We start from the raw sequence: 23401 nt of genomic DNA on the forward strand, positions 1-23401 counted from the left end.
CTTTTACTCACTGTGCCAAGTAGAGCCCCCTTTACACATTATGCTAGGTAGAGCCCCTTTTACACATTATGCTAGGTAGAGCCCCTTTTACACATTATGCTAGGTAGAGCCCCTTTTACACATTGTGCTAGGTGGTGCCCCATTTTACTCTTTACGCCAGGTAGAGTCCCCATTTACACATTATGCAAGGTAGAGTCCCCTCCTGTTCCAGCCCATTTTAACCCCTGAGCAGACCACACTCATGCCCTGACCCTGTGACAGAGAGGCCTGCGTGGCCTGTGTGGTGGAGGCAGAGCGGCTCCCGCAGCTGGCTTCTGCGTCATATATGGTGCGAGTAGGAGCCACCAGTGAAGCTGCCGAGTGTCCATGGGCCATGTACAGGGTGACAGCGGGGGCGGTGGAATCCAAGACTGCGGGCCGGACAGAGTGGCGCCAGAGTGCAGGGTGTAGCTGCCGGGGAGCACGGGATGGCATCGGCAGCGTGTGGGGTCCGGAGCTAGATGGACAGCGCACACACTGGTGCATAACTCTGTATCAGCAGGCCGGGAGCAGGAGAGGGAACCAGCGGGTGAGAGGCGCAGATAGAGGTCGGGAAGATGCTATTATACATTACATTGCAGCAGGAACTTACAGATCATGGATGCAGATGGTTCCGCCCACAGGACGCCTGCGCTGTGTGCGGTGCCCCCTTTGCACACACCTAGTTACGGTCCTGTGCTGGGGGACATCCAGCACAGGGCTAGTCCGCACCGCATGTCTGGCCCCAGCCCCCTCCCCCCTGCAAGGGTGCAAAAGCATCGCACAGCGGTGATGCTTTTGCGCCAGCTGAGCAGCTCCCTGTCAGCGCAGTTCATGCGCGCTGGCAGGCCGCTACTCGCCTTGTCCCGAGTCGCAGTGGCTGCGTATGATGCTTATGGTGAAGGAGCACAAATAAAATTGTTTATTGCATACTTTTCATCAGTATATATATATATATATATATATATATATATATATATATATATACACTGCTCAAAAAAATAAAGGGAACACTGAAACAACACAATGTAACTCCAAGTCAAATCAAACTGTCCACTTAGGAAGCAACACTGATTGAGAATCAATTTCACATGCTGTTGTGCAAATGGAATAGACAACAGGTGGAAATTATAGGCAATTAGCAAGACACCCCCAATAAAGGAGTTGTTCTGCAGCTGGTGACCACAGACCACTTCTCAGCTCCTATGCTTTCTGGCTGATGTTTAGGTCACTTTTGAAAGCTGGCGGTGCTTTCACTCTAGTGGTAGCATGAGACGGAGTCTACAACCCACACAAGTGGCTCAGGTAGTGCAGCTCATCCAGGATGGCACATCAATGCGAGCTGTGGCAAGAAGGTTTGCTGTGTCTGTCAGCGTAGTGTTCAGAGCATGGAGGCGCTACCAGGAGACAGGCGAGTACATCAGGAGACGTGGAGGAGGCCGTAGGAGGGCAACAACCCAGCAGCAGGACCGCTACCTCCGCCTTTGTGCAAGGAGGAACAGGAGGAGCACTGCCAGAGACCTGCAAAATGACCTCCAGCAAGCCACAAATGTGCATGTGTCTACTCAAACGATCAGAAACAGACTCCATGAGGGTGGTATGAGGGCCCGACGACCACAGGTGGGGGTTGCACTTACAGCCCAACACCGTGCAGGACGTTTGGCATTTGCCAGAGAACAACAAGATTGGCAAATTCGTCATTGGCGCCCTGTGCTCTTCACAGATGAAAGCAGGTTCTCACTGAGCACATGTGACAGACGTGACAGAGTCTGGAGACGCCAAGGAGAACGTTCTGCTCCCTGCAACATCCTACAGCATGACTGGTTTGGCAGTGGGTCAGTAATGGTGTGGGGTGGCATTTCTTTGGTGGGCTGCACAGCCCTCCATGTGCTCGCCAGAGGTAGCCTGCCTGCCATTAGGTACCGAGATGAGATCCTCAGACCCCTTGTGAGACCATATACTGGTGCGGTTGGCCCTGGGTTCCTCCTAATGCAAGACAATGCTAGACCTCATGTGGCTGGAGTGTGTCAGCAGTTCCTGCAAGATGAAGGCATTGATGCTATGGACTGGCCCGCCCGTTCCCCAGACCTGAATCCAATTGAGCACATCTGGGACATCATGTCTCGCTCCATCCACCAACGCCACGTTGCACCACAGACTGTTCAGGAGTTGGCGGATGCTTTAGTCCAGGTCCGCCACCTCATCAGGAGCATGCCCAGGCGTTGTAGGGAGGTCATACAGGCACGTGGAGGCCACACACACTACTGAGCCTCATTTTGATTTGTTTTAAGTACATTACATCAAAATTGGATCAGCCTGTAGTGTGTTTTTCCACTTTAATTTTGACTGTGACTCCAAATCCAGACCTCCATGGGTTAATAAATTTGATTTCCATTGATAATTTTTGTGTGATTGTGTTGTCAGCACATTCAACTATGTAAAGAACAAAGTATTTAATAAGAATATTTCCTTCATTCAGATTTAGGATGTGTTATTTTAGTGTTCCCTTTATTTTTTTGAGCAGTGTATATATAGATAATGTAATATCTGCTCAAAGGGGTATTGCTTATTAATAGTATTTACAGTTGACAGAAAAGCAGAAGTAGTGAGAATACAAGATAAGGACTCTCTCTATAAATTGTTATAAATTTTGCATACAGAACCTATATTTAATACAACTTATATACATATATTTAATTAATCTACCTGTGGAAGGGATACTTACTTACTATCCTTATAACTTCATATCTTGGAACATACTCAGTACCTCTGTCTAGATAAAATGTAATTAATGCTCCTTACACCACATACAGTATTTGTTAAGTATCCAAACTGGATGTTGTTTGTTGAATCCCACTGACCTACGGCAAAGGCGTAACTCCCAGAGGCAATAGAGACACCTGCCTCCGGGCTCCAAGCCCTGAAGGGGCACCTTTATGTACAGCAGCACTTGTGTGGTTCCCAGCAGGATCTAAGTGTGACCACTGCTCTTCCAATGGAGCTCTGCTGCCAAGTTAATCAGCTCATTCCCAGGAGCCCTGCTAATACCTACAATAGGTGACAGGACAGCTTCCGTCTAGAACCACTTAGCCTGTGTTGCAGCAAACAATGGAGCACCCACCGCTACTGCTGGACTGTGAGATGGGACTCACCGTTGGAAGACGATTCTGTATGCTGCAGATGACTGAATCTTGTGAGTCTGACCCTGATCCACCGGCCGTTGTCACATAGCGTAGCTGAAGCCCTGCCAATTCACTGTGGTCCCCTGTAGACTGGCCGAGAGCGCTATCTATATAATTTTGTAAGTTGTGTGTGTGTATATATATATATATATATATATATATACACACTGTATATACACTCACACACATCATATTTGTTTTTCTTATCTTTTTTGTTAATAGGGGGGGCTCCAAACCCCAACTTGCCTCCAGGCGACTGGGATCAACTTGCGCCACTAACCTATGGCCATACCACACTGGGCATGCCCAATCCTGTCCAATCTTGGAAGCTATGTACTGTCGGGCTTGGTCAGTACTTGGATGGGTGACCACCAGGGAATACCAGGTACTGTAGGTATTTTTTTTACTTAAACATGCAACATTGAGTTTGATACCATAAGATAATACCACTAATATTGGTCATACACGACCTCAATTTTGAGGTGTTTCTTCTTGAGTGAGGCACTGCAAATATGCCTTTGGAGTTTTTGCGCTAAGAGAGGGGTTTCCCTTTGACATTTTCATTCCATTTGAGAAAAAAAATATTGTATCACTTAAGGGAACAACTATATCTTAGCTTACATACATTGTCTTGCCATAGTCTGAATTTTTTTATATATATGTTTATATTTGAGTCTACCTTTCCCCCAACCTTTATTTTTAAGTGGCTTCAATGAAAGTTCAATTTTAATTATTAACATTATTTTTATTAGAATTTTAGTATGCCCTAGAAAAGACATATAGTTGTTTTCTTTTTGCTCTTGCATAATAACTTTCTAACCAGCTTCATGACAGAGCCCAGAGCGGGTTCCAACTTCCAATATAAAGGTTGACAGTGCCTAGGTTGACAGTCAATAAGTCGACTCCATATGGTCGATGGGCATTAGGTCGACAGGTACACAATGCTGACATGGTTAAAATGTCAACAGGAAAAGGTAGCTAGTGCTTAAGGTTGACAGGTACAAATAGTTGACAGGTTCAAAAGGTCAACATGACAATGGTCGACACACATATGGTCGACACGACTTTTTTTTTTATAATTTACCATAACGTGGACTGTGACTGGGAATAGTAACCTGCCCAAAGTGGGGCAAGCAAAGCGAGCCTGTGAGGGTAAACGTTTCCCCTAATTTGGCTCAGATATGGTGAAACATACAAAATGACACCCAAAAATCTTGGGTTGACCATTTTTTTGTGTCGACCATTTTCATGTTGACCTTTTGAGCCTGTCGACCGTTTGACCATTTGCTTGTCGACCAATTGGAGTAAACCTATTGACCACCTGTCTTTTTAGTGCAGCTCTATTAAACCCGCCCCCCCCCCCAGTCAGAATGCCGGCGTCAGAATCCCGACACCTGTTAGAATACCGATACCGACATCCTGACAGCCGGGATCCCAAACGTAAGTATCCCGGGGATGTTAGGGTTAATCTGCTGGGGAAGGGTTAGGGTTAGGCTGCGGGAATGGAGGGTTGGGGTCAGGCTGTGGGCAGGGGAGGCTAGATTTAGGTTGCAGGAAGGGAGGGATAGGGTTAGGGAGAGGATTAGCGGTCTCCTGTGCCCCTGTCGGGATTTCAAACAGTCGGGATGCCGTTGTCGGTATTCTGACTGCCGACATCACTACTGCCGGTATCCCGTACCCAACCCGCTTAGTACATCTCCCCCTAAGTCTTGCTTCCGTGGCTGCCGCAAATACAGCCACTTTGCATGTGAATCAGCGCCACAGTGTTTATTACATGCCCATCGGGCAGAAGACGGAGAATGACATAGATCAGCGAGCGACCTGCGATAATGTGCTCCACCGCCTTTTGTACACGCAAAACAAATAACACATTTCTTACAATCAATGCTCAACTCAAGCGTTTCCTCCAGAGCCCCTTTTCTGTTCCTCTTCATTAATTAGGTACACAATGTGCACCTCTCTCCCCCCTGTTGGCTTTTAAATGACATGTCAGCTGCACAGTTTAGAGATTTATATTTAGCTGCTTGATGAACATAATTCATTAGCACGAGCCCTTTGGGAGCACAAAGTAAGAAAGCAGGCTGATTAGAGCCTCATAGAAATGCAGGTTTAGAGGAGGTAGGTAAGAGACCTGGCACTATTAGATGGGAGTTGATCAAGGTTGGTGTCCCAAGAGAGGAGGGGGTGTGCAGGGGGGATCCGGTCTGAAGATCGACAGTGTCTAGGTCGACAATGTTTAGGTCGACCACTATAGGTCGACAGTCACTAGGTCGACATGGATGGAAGGTCGACAGGGTTTCTAGGTCGACATGTGCTAGGTCGACAGGTCTAAAGGTCGACATGAGTTTTTCACATTTTTTTTCTTTTTTTGAATTTTTTCATACTTAACGATCCACGTGGACTACGATTGGAACGGTAAAGTGTGCCGAGCGAAGCGAAGGCACCATGCCCGAAGCATGGCGAGCGAAGCGAGCCATGCGAGGGGATGCGGTGCACTAATTTGGGATCCCGGTCACTCTACGAAGAAAACGACACCAAAAATAAATAAATCCTCATGTCGACCTTTAGAAATGTCGACCTAGCACATGTCGACCTTCCATCCATGTCGACCTAGTGACTGTCGACCTATAGTGGTCGACCTAAACATTGTCGACCTAGACACTGTCGATTTGATGAACCACACCCGTGCAGGGAAGGGAAGTGGTGGTGCCTGTGAGCTACATTGCACTTGGGGAACATGAACCTCCCAGTTGTCGTTCTTATGAACTTCAAGTGTACTCATCGCCAACACACGGTCATTTGCAGACATAACTATGTAGACCAGCAATGTTTCTTATTTACCTTCCCACGTAGCGCATTATAGGGAAACGCCTACTTACTGCTTCCATAAGTGCGCGAGGGAGAGGGGCTGTTTCCCCTGTTTACTGGGGGTAAGGAGACCAAGGACAGCACTTGGCCTCGCAAGCAGCTCTGCAACGGCCAGCCTGAGAAAGCTGAGGCCTACTCAGCTTGCAGTCTGCGGGGAACATCGGTCGTGATGTTGATCGCAGGCTGCAATGTGGTGGTAGCGTTGGGATTGCAAATGCAGCAAGGAGGTGGGTAACACGGGATACGGTCTGAAGATCGACAGTGTCTAGGTCGACAATGTGTAGGTCGACCACTATAGGTCGACAGTCACTAGGTCGACATGGATGGAAGGTCGACAGGGTTTCTAGGTCAACATGTGCTAGGTCGACAGGTCTAAAGGTCGACATGAGTTTTTCACATTTTTTTTCTTTTTTTGAATTTTTTCATACTTAACGATCCACGTGGACTACGATTGGAACGGTAAAGTGTGCCGAGCGAAGCGGTAGCGGAGCGAAGGCACCGTACCCGAAGCATGGCGAGCGAAGCGAGCCATGCGAGGGGACACGGTGCACTAATTTGGGATCCCGGTCACTCTACGAAGAAAACGACACAAAATAAAATAAAATCCTCATGTCGACCTTTAGACCTGTCGACCTAGCACATGTCGACCTAGAAACCCTGTCGACCTTCCATCCATGTCGACCTAGTGACTGTCGACCTATAGTGGTCGACCTAAACATTGTCGACCTAGACACTGTCGATTTGATGAACCACACCCGGGTAACACATCCTACTGCATTTGCATGGCTAAGGATCGCATTTACAAAGATCCTTGCGAGCAGCTTTACAAATACGATCCATGCTGAATTAGCCCCAATATCATGTAATTTGGACCTGTTTACATGCAATCCAAAACCCAAGTTTGGTTTTGAAATCCCAGTTCCGAACTGACAACTGACCCAAGCCAGGTTCCACTCAGAATCCCTGAGGTTGGGTGTATTCGCATCACAGGAAAACCGAACCGCACATCCCTCAGTAAAATACATATTTTACAAGAAACCTATTTGCAATTAGTTTCTTTTTCCTGTGATACATTTCTGCAGATTTATGATCATTTTTACCTTTTATAGTCTTGGTACATCCAACAAAATGGACGTCTCATGTGCATTACATTTATTACACCAATAAGTGCAGCATGTAAGTTACTGGCGTTAATGGAAGATTACAACACTCAGACCTCAGTAATATGTAGTCCCAGTGATACAGGGATTAACGCTTACTGGAAGCAGGAAGGGCAGCAGTGTTGCAAATCCACAAACATAATGAAGAACCATCTTTTTTTGGGGGGTGGGGGTAATCGCATGACATTGCAGATCATGGTGGCAGCATCCACGGGTATGCAAGATATAACACTGTAATGGGCAGTATTGGCAGGTTGGAGGTACCCCTTGCAGAGTACTAGGCACCCAAATTCATCCATAAGCAAAACAAGATTCAGACAGAGGGGTATATTCAATTGCAGTCGAAAGCTGCCGACTGTTGGAAAGACAGCAATTTTCGACTTTTTTAGGTTGGAAGGGGTTCCGACCTATTCAGTATACCCAAAAATTATCCAAGTCGGGAATTCCGACTTGTCGGAAAACACGTGGTTCGGCAGCCGATCTGCGAGCTTCTGTCGGAAACAGGGCCAAATCCGACAGGTTTGGGCCCCCTTTCCGACCATCTCAATCCGACTTAAAAAAAAATCGGATTTAGATGCGGGAGCTGAGAGTAGACAGGGAGAGCCGCAGGGAGACAGGGAAAGCTGCGGGGAGACGGGGAGAGCAGCAGGGAGACGGGGACAGCAGCGGCTACAGCAGCGTTAGCAGGAGGATCGGACACCGCTGCCGCTCACGGCAGTGTCCACCTGGCTCCAGCAAGCGAGGTCCCGCTTGCTGGAACCATGTGGACACTGCCGTGAGGTCTGGCGGCGGTGCATGATCCTCCTGCTACGGCGCTACGCTGCTGTAGCCGCTGCTCTCCCCGTCTCCTCCTCCTCAGCTCCCTCATCTCAATCCAACTTTTTAAAATTCGGATTGAGATGGTCAGGAACAGGGTTACGGTTAGGCTGCGAGAACGGAGGGCCAAAAGGTCATTAGGGGTCATTAGGGGAAGGATTATGCACATCAGGATTACGTGGTAGGTATTCTGATCGCCTGCATCCCAAACGCTGGCATACGATCCCAACCCTTGTTACTACAGTATGGCCCTCATTCCGAGTTGTTCGCTCGCTAGCTGTTTTTAGCAGCATTGCACACGCTAGGCCGCCGCCCTATGGGAGTGTATCTTAGCTTAGCAGAATTGCGACCGAAAGATTAGCAGAATTGCTACTAAATATTTTCCTGCAGTTTCTGAGTAGCTCCAGACCTACTCCTAGATTGCGATCAGCTCAGTCCGTTTAGTTCCTGGTTTGACGTCACAAACACGCCCTGCGTTCAGCCAGCAACTCCCCCGTTTTCCCAGCCACTCCTGCATTTTTCCCTGGCACGTCTGCGTTTTTCAGCACACTCACGGAAAATGCTGAGTTGCCGCCCAGAAACGCCCCTTTCCTGTCAATCACTCACCGATCAGCAGAGCGACTGAAAAGCGCCGCTCGAGCAACAGCAAATTTACTAAGTTTTATGTTAAATAACTAAGCCCATGCGCGCTGCGTACCTTTTCCACCTAATCGCTGCGTTGCGAAAAACGGCAATGAGCGAACAACTCGGAATGACCACCTATGTTGCTTTCCCACATACCAAAGAGTTGTTCAGCTTTCACCTCACCAGCGTAGTCCACACCCACTCCATTCTGAAAAGATAGAAGAGCTTAGCCTTACAAAGGGACTTTTCTGACCCTTGTCTGACCTATTTTGCCATATCTTGATTCTCTGTTTGTTGCCAGCCCTGACCCAGCCCTGAGCAACCCATGGAATTATTCATGCAGGGATAGCCCTGTTGGTACCTGCATACTGTTTGCTGACACTACTGTTCACTGGTTTGTACCATGTGTTTAGCTTGTACTTCCACCACACTGTATGCTATGTCTTTATGCAGGTTCCTCTGTGGGCGGAACGTACTTCATGTGGATCTAGTCATACAGGATATATCATACTAATACACACATGGCAGTTTTGCCATATATTCCTTGTGTCCTTGTATGGTTTATCTCACACAGCGCAACCTTCGTAGTGCACCCAACATGGCTGCCTCACCTGGTGCGCTGGGATGCTACAATCACACATTTTGCGTAATCTCTTCTAGGCGTAATCTATCCCACCTAGGGCATTCCTACACAGTGCACCCAAGATGGCTGTCTCATCTGGTACCTTTGTGGGTGGAATGGAGAACCCATGGAAGTTATTACCGACACTTCCTTATGCTTATTGTGCTCGCTAGACTATTGTTGTTTATAATTAGTTCTTAGTTTTTACTTGCTGTACATTTGATGCCTTTCTACAACGTATTATGTTTTTGATGTCTGTATACTGACCTGCTGGAGAAAAGCTCTATATAAATAACAGTATTATTATAATTATTATTTACCAATACTGTTTGTCTGCTGCCAGCCCTGACCCAGATAATATTACTGGCACTGTTTGCCACCAGCTCTCATTCAGCTCCATTATCACACTACTATATGTCCCTCTGATTATATAGTCTCCTGACCATACAACCAGGGGAATGCCTTGTGTGGATAAGCCTCTATTACTTGGAGTAGGAGACCTAGGGGCATCCAAGTACTGGTAAGCATATTCAGCTTTAAAGGGCAGTACGCATTTAACGATCTGCCGCCGAGCTGCCTGATGGCGGATACGGCAGACGGGCGACCCGTCGGCGGGGGGCAGTGACTGGGGGAGTGAAGTTTCTTCACTCCCCCCGTCACCCGGCTCCATAGAAGTGTAGGCAAATATGGACGATCTCGTCCATATTGGCCTGCATGCACAGCCTTCGGGATACCAGCGATGAACGAGTGCGGGGCCGTGCATCGTTCATCGCTGGTGCCTCCACACTCAAAGATATGAACGGTATCTCGTTCATTAATGAACGAGATCGTTCATATCTTTGACTGTTATCGCCCAGTGTGTAGGGCCTATTAGGGAAAGGCAGCTGCTGTAGGTGAGGACCTCTACAGGCAGTTATAGGGTACTTATCATCATTCTACAGCAAGTGTCCTAACAGTATACTGACAGTATAAGCTGTTGTTTACTTGTTACAGAGCCACCTACTGCTCCGTCATCTATTGACTGTAGAACACAGGTGGTTCTAAGATCACATTACACTAGAGGGCGCCCTCCTCTTTTATTTTTCCCAACTTTCCTCTTGTTAAATAGAGAGGCAGACACACTTAACAAATCAGATAAATAGCGGAATATAGCATCATAGTACACATATTCCATGGTTCATGGGTTGCTCAATCTTGGCCATTATCCCAGAAAAACATGATTTATCTGTATTTGTAGAGGTGAACCCATCCACAATTATGGTCATAGATCACTGCCTGTATGAGCTGAATATGCTCCCAATCCAAATTATCAGCTGATGATATCGCACATGGCTATCAGAAAATGTGACCAGATGATGTTTATTTTCTGGCAGCGTGCAGTCACCCAATCGCATTAATTGCGCCATTCATTCAGCCCAAGCATAAGGCGGAACAAGTACCAATTCTGCATACAAACATAGTAGATGTAAGCCATATTTGGCAGGCATAACTTGAGCCCCTTCTGTATTTAAGCTGAGCATATGGAACTGTCTATGATTGATTATTGCTAGTAAAATCATGAGCCTTTCACGATTGACAAAATTTGTTCTGTGCTGTAAGTAAGGTGCATTGGTGGATTGGGATACGGTCATTAGATTGACCTAGTGACCGGGTTCACTACGGCTGGCCGGCGGTCGGGCTCCCGGCGACCAGCATCCCGGCGCCGGGAGCCCGACCGCCGGCTTACCGACAGCTTGGCAAACGCAAATGAGCCCCTTGCGGGCTTGCTGCGCTCGCCACGCTACGGGCACGGTGGCGCGCTACGCGCGCCACACTATTTTATTCTCCCTCTATGGGGGTCGTGGACCCCCACGAGGGAAAATAATTGTCGGTATGCCGGCTGTCGGGCTCCCGGCGCCGGTATACTGAGCGCCGGGAGCCCGACCGCCGGCAAACAGAAGACCACCCCTAGTGACCATGTCGATCTAATGCATGTCGACCAATAGTGGTCGACCTAATTACCCATACCCGCTGGATTGGTGATTGATTAAACTGGGGGAAAAACAATAAATGTTGAATATTTTTTTTATTTTTATTACTGATGTATGGGCCCCATAATCTTAGGGGGTCGATCCAATTAGCCACAAAGGGTGCCATGGGCCGTTGCCGCGGTGTTTAAATGCCAGCAACGGCACCTGATCTCGCACCCTTCGCACTCTTTGTAATAGTGCCACTTACAACAGGGTTTATACAAAGACGTTAAGCGCACTTACAGATTATTAACACGGCAGGAACCTGGCACAACAAAGCCAGTCCTATTATAAGCCTTCCTAGTGGAAGCGTAGTCACAAAAATGTAATGCAGGCAGTATTGTGTCCATGCTTAGAGAATATTGGCACCCTTTAACTGCTAGAGCCCCCTGCGTAATGTAGATAAGTATAGGCCACTCAGCCATGTTATTTTATTTCGCACAAGTAGCGTGCCCAGCCAGCCTTCCTACTGGACATGCTGGGACCTGTAGTTCAGTACAGCTGGACAGTGGCATATGCAGGATTTCTAGAGGGGGATTTCCAAATGCAATCTGCAAATATCCCACTCTGCGGAACATGGAATACAGTATAGATGATCTATACAGTATAGGCTGTATCAAGCATATTTAAATAATATAAATAAGATAAGTGGTCAGAAAAAGGTTAAACATACTATAATAAATAAATGAACAAACATTCTCCCACCTCATGGTAAGGCTCCTGTCTTTTCTTTCTGCTAGCTACTCTTTGGTCCAGTGCACTGAATGAGGGCTCAGAACCGCACACACCAAAAAGATGCTACCACTGGGCATGTGCAGCAGCTCTGCATGATGCAGCAGCAGCTCTAGTAATTGTATTATATACCATTGGTATTGTTGTCATAATTTGACACATGACAAGAGGGGCGGTTTCTGGGCAACTGGAAACCCCCCCTGTGTTTGCCTATGCTGGGGAGGCAATGATTGCCTAATTTTGACATAGAATAAAAACAACCCTTACAGACATGAAAATCCATCCAGCTGGCAAGCACCCAGCACTGGGACTTGTAGTTCCACAACAGCTAGGGAGCAATAGGTTGCCTACAACAGAGATGGAGCATCAATAATAACGATGAGTGGACTCTGATCATGCGATATTTATTTATTAATGTAAATATTATTCTTAAGCCAAATTTCTGCAGCATTTTTTTTTTTTTTATACATTGTTATTCCAGTGAATGATTAACTTTGCAGATTGGATTGTGCAAGTGATGGGGATTTGCACATCTGCCTCCTGATTAGCAAAACTGCCTAGTTTGCTTATGTCCTATTTCAGCGGGTGAGAAAAGGAAGTGACTTGATATTAAAATGAAACAGCAGAAATCAGAACATTCGGCCTGGTACATATAGGTAGTCATTCCGAGTTGATCGCTAGCTGCATTTGTTCACAGCGCAGCGATCAGGCTAAAAAACTGCAGTCCTGCGCATGCGTACGCGGCGCAATGCGCACGCGCAACGTACGGGCACAACGAACAATGCAGTTTTGCACAGGGTCTAGCAATGCATTTCAGTCGCACTGGTTGCCGCAGAGTGATTGACATGAAGCGGGCGATTCTGGGTGGCAACTGACCGTTTTCAGGGAGTGTTCGGAAAAACGCAGGCGTGCCAGGGAAAACGCAAGCGTGGCTGGGCGAACGCTGGGCGGGTGTGTGACGTCAAATCCTGAACTAAATAGTCTGAAGTGATCGCAAGCGCTGAGTAGATTTTGAGCTACTCTGAAACTACACAAAATTTTTTTGCAGGCGCTCTGCGATAAAAACGTTCGCACTTCTGCTAAGCTAAAATACACTCCCAGTGGGCGGCGGCATAGCGTTTGCACGGCTGATAAAAACTGTTAGCGAGTGATCAACTCGGAATGACCCCCATAGTGCACTACTCATTTAGATTGGGCTGAACCAGGATTTTTCAGACAACATATTTTGGTGGTTGCATGTTGGAAATAAGCAGCATAGATATTTTTAAATCAGTAATCAATTGTATATTAAGATAGACGAGGAATAATTTACAGTGAGAACTCAATGCTTAGCAAGGAATAGTGTTACAATGATTTCCAGACATAACATGGATAAATGGGGTTTTTATGTTACTTACCTATACGACAGCTGCTTCTTCATATAAAGTGGCAGCATGTTATGTGCTGTCCCCTGAGGAGACACTCTTGGATCTGACATGATAGAAGTGCTAGCTCTCATCTCTTCTTTCTCATCCACCCCATGGAGCCTGGGTAACCGTCCGTCTGCCAACCTCGCATGTTCCATCGGAGAGTCCTGGTCATGCCCTCCCTCAGCCATACTGGGGCTAAGCTTTTCCAGTGGCCCCTAAGCTGTCAGGACTGGCAGTGTAGTGCTATGGGTGGTGTGAAAGGATGATAGGAAGTTCAACCAGGGAGCTATGAGAGAAGAGAAGAGAAGTGTGAGAAGAGGAAAGACTGAAAGAAGGAGAGGGAAGGAGAACAGAGAGGGAAGACACACACAAATATTGGAAAATCAGTAGATGGCAGACGATGCAAAAAGAATCCGTTATAACACAGATAGACAGATAGATGGATAAAATGTGGAGAGACACAAGGTGCACATACTGTACAGGAGAGGAAAGAGAAGGAAAGCTAGGATCAAGGATGGGGGGGGGGGGGGGGGGGGGAGTTGGAAAGCAAAGATAAGGAAAGAGTAATTTAGATGGAAGGATGTCTAAGAGGCAGTGCATGGGCTAAAATAGAATAAAAGTGCATAGCTGCAAGGTGTAAGATGGCAGAGAAGCCACAAAGCTGGAACGGAGCCAGACAGAGGTGGGTTCAGTGGCAGCCTGGGTGAGCGGGCTGCACAGAACATTAGACTGTGCAAGGAAGAGTGCGTGGAGAATAGGAGAGACAGGGTGGGTAAGAGGGCCAGGCTGTGTGACAGAGCAGTAATACAGCCAGACTGTGTGCCCTGTACAAGGAGGAGGAGACCTACTAATGTAATAATGTTCATCGTGTCACCTTAGATACAGTAGTTAACCCTGAAGTGCTAGACAGGCCAGCAAGACAGGGGTATATTACAGACACGCTGGGTTTTGTGGCTGTATATATAACTTCCACTTAAATGACAATATTTTTTCCCCAAAAACCGCTCAGAAATTATAGATTTTATTGAGGGGAGTGAATAAAGTGAAGAACACGTATTCAAACGTATCCAACATGATTTTAGTTAAAATAATTAAAACTTTTTTTTGGGGGGGATATTTGTAAAACATGTTTTCAAACATTGGAACATCAGTTGGCACCATTGGAACATCGGAAACATCACAGCTTTCATTTTTACAGCCCCGCAGCCACCAGGGACACATGCTGGGGGCTGGGTAAATTTATACTTCCCCAGCGGCTGCTATTGTCTGTATCCGACGGGTGGGGGTCCTGCCGTGCTGACCAATCAGCAGTAATGGACCAGAGTAAAGCTGGGTACGCACTTGTCCAATCGGCAGATTAAATGCACTTGTCCAATCGGCAGATTAAATGCACTTGTCCAATCGGCAGATCGGGTACGCACTTGTCCAATTGGCAGATAGGATATGCACTTGTCCAATCGGCAGATCAAACGCACTTGTCCAATCGGCAGATCGGGTACGCACTTGTCCAATTGGCAGATCGGGTACGCACTTGTCCAATTGGCAGATCGGGTACGCACTTGTCCAATCGGCGCACATCTCATACTAGAAATGTGCGCCGACTCCCGTGTTTGGTTTTGGATCTGTATTAATTATGTGTTTTGGTTCTAATTTTGCAAAACCAATCTCAACTGGATCTCTATAAGAAAAATAATAGTGGTAAAAATAAATAAATCGTGTAATTTGGGCCTGTTTTGTTTCTACAGTATTATTAATTTCCAGTCATTTCCAGTCAATTTTGTCCTCATCACAGCTCACAATATTGTTCACCAAAATAGGCCAAAGGCTGAAAGCTTAGGGCTATAGTCCGCACCCTTGGTGGCGATGGGTTCAGGGTTCATGGTATGCTAATATTTTTCTTTCCAGGCAGCCTGCAGGTCCCAGCATTTCTGTCCCAGCATGCCGGCACTTGGAGAACCACAAGTTCCAGCATGCCCATACATTAACAGCCCGCTGGCACCTGTAGTCCGGCTGTAAAGAAAATGTAAAAATAAAGACAACACACCTGTGGTAATAATTCATTATACAGCACCTACATCTGGAGGGGGAAGGGGGGGAGGCTTTAAGCTCTTTTGCATGGCTGGCGCCGCCCCCTAGACGTGCGGTGTCTTCTCCTTTGATCTTCACCTGGGGGGCAGCGGCCTGTAGGCTCTTTTGCATGCCACCTCTTCAGGGCTTGTGTTTATCATATTTTCTTTGAGCTTCAGCTGGGGGCGGTGGCCTGTAAGCTCTTTTGCATGGCTGCCGCCCAGTGGTGCAAGTAGAAAAAAATAACTTATAGGTACTGTGTGTGCGCGCCAAAGGCGCGCGCCCACCCAAAAATGGGTGTGGCCAAATACCACATGGGGCGTGGCCAATGAAAATGGGGGCATGATACACATATGGGGGGAGGGGCAAATACACATATGACCCCAATAGTGCCAGATACACGTTGCCCCACAGTGCCAGATACACATTGCCCCACAGTGCCAGATACACAAATGCCCCCAGAGTGCCAGATATACATTGCCCCACAGTGCAAGATACACAAATGCCCCCAGAGTGCCAGATATACATTGCCTCACAGTGCCATATACATAAATGCCCCCACTGTGTCAGATATACATTGCCCCCAGGTGCCAGATACAGAAACACCCCCACAGTGCCAGATATGCCCCCAGTGCCAGATACAGAAATTCCCCAGGGCCAGATACACATGTCCCTCCAGTGCCAGATATGTCCTCAGTGTCAGATATGCCCCCAGTGCCAGATACACATGTCCCCGTAGTGCCAGATATGCTTCCAGTGCCAGATACAGAAATGCCCCCAGTGCCAGATACACATGTCCCTCCAGTGCCAGATATGCCCCTAGTGCCAGATACACATGTCCCCCCAGTGCCAGATATGCCCCTAGTGCCAGATACACATGTCCCCCCAGTGCCAGATATGCTTCCAGTGCCAGATATGCCCCTAGTGCCAGATACACATGTCCCCCCAGTGCCAGATATGCCCCTAGTGCCAGATACACATGTCCCCCCAGTGCCAGATATGCCCACAGTGCCAGGTATACATGCCCCCCCCCCCCCATTTCCCTGCTGCTGCTGTCCTGTGTGTGTGAGGGGAGGAGAGCGCAGCTTGCGCCTCTCCTGCCCCTCAGTCTCTGGCTGCGGTGCGGGTGTCGTCTTCAATTCAGCGTCGATCCGTGAGCCAATTAAAGCTTGGCTGCCGGTCCGCGAGCTCTGATTGGCTCACGGGCCGGCGCTGAATTGAAGGAAGACACTGAGGGGCAGGAGAGGCGAACGATGCGCTCTCCTCCCCTCATGCAGCGGCGGTGAGCAGCGGAGGGAGGGAGCTGCGGTCCCGTCAGCGGTGGGTACAGCGTACCCACGGCTAAATTTTTAAGGGTACGCCATACCCGCCCACTTGCACCGCTGCTGCCGCCTTCCCAGGGCTTGTGTTTATCATATTTTCTTTGATCTTCACCTGGGGGGCAGTGGCCTGTAAGCTCTTTTGCATGGCCGCCTGCTCAGGGCTAGCGTTTGTCACCCTCTTCTTTGATCTTCACCTGGGGGGCGGCGGCCTGTAAGCTCTTTTGCATGGCCACCATCTCTCACAGGACTACTGACATCTTCATCTGGAGAGCAGCAGCCTGTAACCTCTTTGCGTATTGGTCGGCTGATCGGCAGTCAGGCCTCCAAGTTTTTAAGCATGTTTAAAATCTAGGAGACCTCCCGTGCGACCAGGATTGGTGTACGGGTCAGCCGGTGGAGGGTACACACTTGTCCAATGTCGGACAAACTGGTCGGTCGGGAATCAGATCTCCTCAGGATTGGACACGTGTGTACCCAGCGTAAGAGGGCTGTGTGATGGAACAGAGCGGTATCAGACTGAGGTTTGAAGAGACCTCTGGGAGAATGCAGTGTGGTATGGGCTCATAAGGGGTGTGACCAGAAACCACAGTGGTTTGGTCTGTCACTAGAGAGGACAAAGGCCCCCATTTATTAAGCCTTGGAGAGTGATAAATAGCACAGTGATAAAGTACCAACCAATCAGCTCCTAACTTCCATATCACAGGCTTTGTTTGAAAAATGTCAGGAGCTGATTAGTTGGTACTTTATCACCGTGCAATATATCACTCTCCAAGGCTTGATAAATCTGGGCCATAGTATGAAGACACTATGGATACTACAGTGCATGGTCTGGGCCCCTTTATATATGTATATTGTAAACACTGATAGTGCATGCAGTATTATCTACCAGACTGTGCGCTGTGGTGAATACACCATTGTACTGCAATATACTGCATGCACTATCAGTGTTTACAATATACACTTAGAAAGGGGCCCAGGCCATGCACTGTAGATTCTGTTACAGTTACTCGATATCCCGGCTGTCGTGATACCGACGCTCAGCATACCACCACCGGGATTCCGACCGCCAGGATACCGACAACTATTTTCCCTCATGGGGTATCCACAACACCCCTGGAGGGAGAATAAGCCACTGTGCCCGCAAGGGGCTTTTTTGTGCTCGCCCCGATTCCGGAATTCCGACAGCCTGGATCCCAGCACCGGTATGCTGGGTGCCGAGATCCCAACAGCCGGGCAAGGGTAGTAGATCCGTTAATAGTGTACTGCAACAAGTATTAATGCTCTCTGCTACAGGTAATAGTGTGTTAGTGCTCCCTGTGACAAGTATTGGTGTATTAGTACTCTCTGTTACAGGTAATAGTGTATTAGTGCTCCCTGTGACAAGTATTGGTGTATTAGTGCTCTCTGTTACAGGTAATAGTGTATTGGTGCTCCCTGTGACAAGTATTGGTGTATTAGTGCTCTCTGTTACAGGTAATAGCGATTTAGTGCTCCCTGTGACAAGTATTGGTGTATTAGTGCTCTCTGTTACAGGTAATAGCGTATTAGTGCTCCCTGTGACAAGTATTGGTGTATTAGTGCTCTCTGTTACAGGTAATAGCGTATTAGTGCTCCCTGTGACAAGTACTGGTGTATTAGTGCTCCCTGTTAACGATAATAGTGTATTAGTGCTCCCTGTGACAACTATTGGTATATTAATGCTCTCTGTTACAGGTAATAGCATATTAGTGCTCTTTGTGATAAGTATTGATGTATTAGTGCTCTCTGTTACAAGTAATAGCGTATTAGTGCTCCCTGGGGGTCATTCCGAGTTGGTCGCTCTGTAAATTTTTTCGCATCGCAGCGATTTTTCGCTTAGTGCGCATGCGCAATGTCCGCACTGCGACTGCGCCAAGTAAATTTGCTATGCAGTTAGGAATTTTACTCACGGTTTTTTCTTCGTTCTGGTGATCGTAATGTGATTGACAGGAAGTGGGTGTTTCTGGGCGGAAACTGACTGTTTTATGGGTGTGTGCGAAAAAACGTTACCGTTTCTGGGAAAAACGCGGGAGTGGCTGGAGAAACGGAGGAGTGTCTGGGCGAACGATGGGTGTGTTTATGACGTCAAACCAGGAACGACAAGCACTGAACTGATCGCAGATGCCGAGTAAGTCTCGAGCTACTCAGAAACTGCACAGAGATGTCTTTTCGCTATATTGCGAATCTTTCGTTCGCAATTTTAAGAAGCTAAGATTCACTCCCAGTAGGCGGCGGCTTAGCGTGTGTAAAGCTGCTAAAAGCAGCTTGCGAGCGAACAACTCGGAATGACCCCCCCTGTGACAAGTATTGCTGTATTAATGCACTCTGTTACAGGTAATACCATATTAGTGTGATAAGTATTGGTGTATTAGTGCTCTCTGTTAGAGGTAATAGTGTATTAGTGCACCCTGTGACAAGCATTGGTGTATTAAAGCTCTATGTTACAGGTAATAGTGTATTAGTGCTCCCTGTGACAAGTATTGGTGTATTAGTGCTCTCTGTTACAGGTAATAGTGTATTAGTGCTCCCTGTGACAAGTATTGGTGTATTAGTGCTCTCTGTTACAGGTAATAGTGTATTAGTGCTCCCTGTGACAAGAATTGGTGTATTAGTGCTCTCTGTTACAGTTAATTGTGTATTAGTGCATTAGTGCTCTCTGTTACAGGTAATAGTGTATTAGTGCTCCCTGTGACAAGGATTGGTGTATTAATGCTCTCTGTTACTGGTAATAGCGTATTAGTGCTCCCTGTGACAAGTATTGGTGTATTAGTGCTCTCTGTTACAGGTAAAAGTGTATTAGTGCTCCCTGTGACAAGTATTAGTGTATTACTGCTTTCTGTTACAGTTAATAGTGTATTAGTGCTCCCTGTGACAAATATTGGTGTATTAGTGCTCTCTGTTACAGGTAATAGTGCATTTGTGATCCCTGTGACAAGTATTGGTGTATTAATGCTCTCTGTTGCAGTTAATAGTGTATTAGTGCTCCCTGTGACAAATATTGGTGTATTAGTGCTCTCTGTTACAGGTAATAGTGCATTTGTGATCCCTGTGACAAGTATTGGTGTATTAGTGCTTTCTATAACAGTTAATAGTGTATTCATGCTTTCTATATACAGGGTGTCCCATAATGATGGGACACATTTTATTTTTAATTTACAAGACCGTGGGCACTCGCCTATTTTTAAAATGTATTTCAAGTTCTGACTTCAATGTTGGTCTCCTTTCCTAGACATTGAGCCAAGCAAAGAAGCCCTGACCCACATGCTGACTAGTGCGGCTCTAGACAGACACATGCCCACGTGAGACTGATTGTGTATGCTTAGACCGAGCAGCGAAGCTCTCACTCACTGGCTGACTAGAGCCCAAGAATGTTTACTTCGTGGTGGTGACCATCTATGGCAGTGGTTCTCAAACTCGGTCCTCAGAACCCCCCCCAAACAGCTCACATTTTGCAGGTCCCCTAGCAGGTGTACAGGTGTAGTCATTACTCACCGACACATTTTAAAACATCCACAGATGTAGTCATTTATTTCACTTGTGATTCTGTGAGGAGACCTGGAAAACATGAACTGTTTGGGGTCCTGAGGACTGGGTTTGAGAACCTGTGATCTAAAGCACAGGTTCTCAAACTCGGTCCTCAGGACCCCACACGGTGCATGTTTTGCAGGTCTCCTCACAGAATTGCAAGTGAAATAATTAGCTCCACCTGTGGACCTTTTAAAATGTGTCAGTGAGTAATTAATACACCTGTGCACCTGCTGGGTTACCTGCAAAACATGCACCGTGTGGGGTCCTGAGGACCGAGTTTGAGAACCCCTGATCTAAAGGATGAGATAGTCAAACCTTGATTAGTGCTATGAACTCCTGTACCTTGGTTATGTATTACACATAGGGGGTCATTCCGAGTTGATTGCTAGCTGCATTTGTTCGCAGCGCAGCGATCAGGCTAAAAAATGGCAGTTCTGCACGTGCGTATGCGGCGCAATGCGCATGCGCGCGACGTACGGGCACAACGAACGATGCAGTTTTGCACAGGGTCTAGCGATGCATTTCAGTCGCACTGCTTGCCGCACAGTGATTGACATGAAGGGGGCGTTTCTGGGTGGCAACTGACCGTTTTCAGGGAGTTGCGGAAAAACGCAGGCGTGCCAGGAAAAACGCAGGCGTGGCTGGGCGAACGCTGGGCGGGTGTGTGACGTCAAATCCGGAACTGAATAGTCTGAAATGATCGCAAGCACTGAGTAGGTTTTGAGCTACTCTGAAACGACACTAAATTTTTTTGCAGGCGCTCTGCGATACAACCATTTGCACTTCTTCTAAACTAAAATACACTCCCAGTGGGCGGCGGAATAGCGTTTGCATGGCTGCTAAAACTAGCTAGCGAGCGATCAACTCGGAATGACCCCCATGGTCCTTAATAAATGTGCTTGTTCCAGTCCTTGATACTTGCGTTTAAAATGTGTCCCATTATTATGGAACACCCTGTATATATACATACCCCACGCACACGCGTTCCCCTAGGTGAACGCACAATGGTGCTGTTGTGTACAGCTCAGGTGGAATCAGACATGGAGCTGTAGAGCACTGGACGTTCCTGGGTGGCCTGATGTGAACACAAAAAGAGTCAGTCCGGTGGGCTGGTTATGGGATTTGTGCAGGTGTGTCAGTGAAAGCGTCTGCATTCTATGATGCATACCACCGCCAGAATTGTCTGGAGTCACCGGCGGTGTTACTGCATATTTTAGCGGGATCTGGTCTTTAGGTCGACAAGACTTAGGTCGACAATGTCTAGGTTGACCATTACTGGTCGACAGTAAGTAGGTCGACGTGGTTTCTAGGTCGACAGGGACTCTAGGTCGACATGAGTTTTTAACTTTTTCATACTTTCACGATCCACGTGGACTACTATCGGGAACGGTAACCTTGCCCGAAGCATGGCGAGCGAAGTGAGCCATGCGAGGCGACACAGTGCACTAATTGGGGTTCCTCATCATTGTACGGAGAAAACGACACCAAAAAAAGTGAAAAAAACTCATGTCGACCTTTTGTCATGTCGACCTAGAAACTGTGTCGACCGACTTACTGTCAGCCAACAGTGGTCGACCTAGACACTGTCGACCTAAGTCTAGTCTATCTAACATACCACACCCTATTGTAGCACCTGCTAGATCGGCAACATACGCTACAGCAGACTCAGCAGCATTCACCTCTGGAGGTATTAGTATTCTGTTTTTATTTACAGAAAAGATTGTACAGGTATTAGCATTTTCAGTTACAGGTGATAGTGTATCAGTGCTATGTTACAGGTGATAGTGTATCAGTGCTATGTTACAGTTGATAGTGTATCAGTGCTATGTTATAGGTGATAGTGTATCAGTGCTATGTTACAGTTGATAGTGTATCAGTGCTATGTTATAGGTGATAGTGTATCAGTGCTATATTACAGTGCTATGTTACAGGTAATAGTTTATCAGTGCTATGTTACAGATACTAGTGTATCAGTGCTATGTTACAGGTGATATTGTATCAGTGCTATGTTACAGGTGATATTGTATCAGTGCTATGTTACAGGTGATATTGTATCAGTTCTATGTTACAGGTGATATTGTATCAGTGCTATGTTACAGATACTAGTGTATCAGTGCTATGTTACAGGTAATAGTTTATCAGTGCTTTGTTACAGGTACTAGTGTATAAGTGATATGTTACAGGTGATAGTGTATAAGTGCTATGTTACAGGTAATAGTGTATCAGTGCTATGTTACAGGTGATGGTGTATCAGTGCTTTGTTACAGGTACTAGTGTATCAGTGCTATGTTACAGGTATCAGTGCACTAGTGCTATGTTACAGGTACTAGTGTATCAGTGCTATGTTACAGGTACTAGTGTATCAGTGCTATGTTACAGGTAATAATATATCAGTGCTATGTTACAGGTACTAGTGTATCAGTGCTATGTTACAGGTATTAGTGTACTAGTGCTATGTTACAGGTACTTATGTATAAGTTCTAAGTTACAGTTGATAGTGTATAAGTGCTATGTTACAGGTAATAGTATTTCAGTGCTATGTTACAGGTGATGGTGTATCAGTGTTTTGTTACAGGTACTAGTGTATAAGTGATATGTTACAGGTGATAGTGTATCAGTGCTATGTTACAGGTGATAGTGTATAAGTGCTATGTTACAGACAATAGTATATCAGTGCTATGTTACAGGTAATAGTGTATAAGTGCTTTGTTACAGGTACTAGTGTATCAGTGCTATGTTACAGGTATTAGTGTACTAGTGCTATGTTACAGGTACTTGTGTTTAAGTGCTATGTTACAGGTAATAGTGTATCAGTGCTTTGTTACAGGTACTGGTGTATAAGTGATATGTTACAGGTGATAGTATATCAGTGCTATGTTACAGGTATTTGTGTACTAGTGCTATGTTACAGGTGATAGTGTATCAGTGCTATGTTACAGGTACTAGTGTATCAGTGCTATGTTACAGGTACTAGTGTATCAGTGCTACGTTACAGGTACTAGTGTATCAGTGCTATGTTACAGGTA

At 46.7% G+C, this 23401-nt stretch overlaps 1 protein-coding gene and 1 pseudogene across 1 annotated transcript in view; one reads left to right on the forward strand and one right to left on the reverse strand.

Annotated features, from left to right (window-relative positions):
* DGKZ (diacylglycerol kinase zeta) overlaps positions 1–13664 on the reverse strand; it is a 268679-nt gene extending 255015 nt beyond the window's left edge. The window contains exon 1 of the mRNA XM_063944285.1: positions 13429–13664. Within this exon, the coding sequence (XP_063800355.1) occupies positions 13429–13628 (200 nt within the window). The 5' untranslated portion in view covers positions 13629–13664. The remainder of the gene's footprint in view (positions 1–13428) is intronic.
* On the forward strand, positions 3479–3597 carry LOC134971345 (5S ribosomal RNA; annotated as a pseudogene).
* Positions 13665–23401: the final 9737 nt, after the last annotated feature.

This window comes from Pseudophryne corroboree, chromosome 11, assembly GCF_028390025.1.
Source record: "Pseudophryne corroboree isolate aPseCor3 chromosome 11, aPseCor3.hap2, whole genome shotgun sequence".
NCBI classification, from domain to species: domain Eukaryota; kingdom Metazoa; phylum Chordata; class Amphibia; order Anura; family Myobatrachidae; genus Pseudophryne; species Pseudophryne corroboree.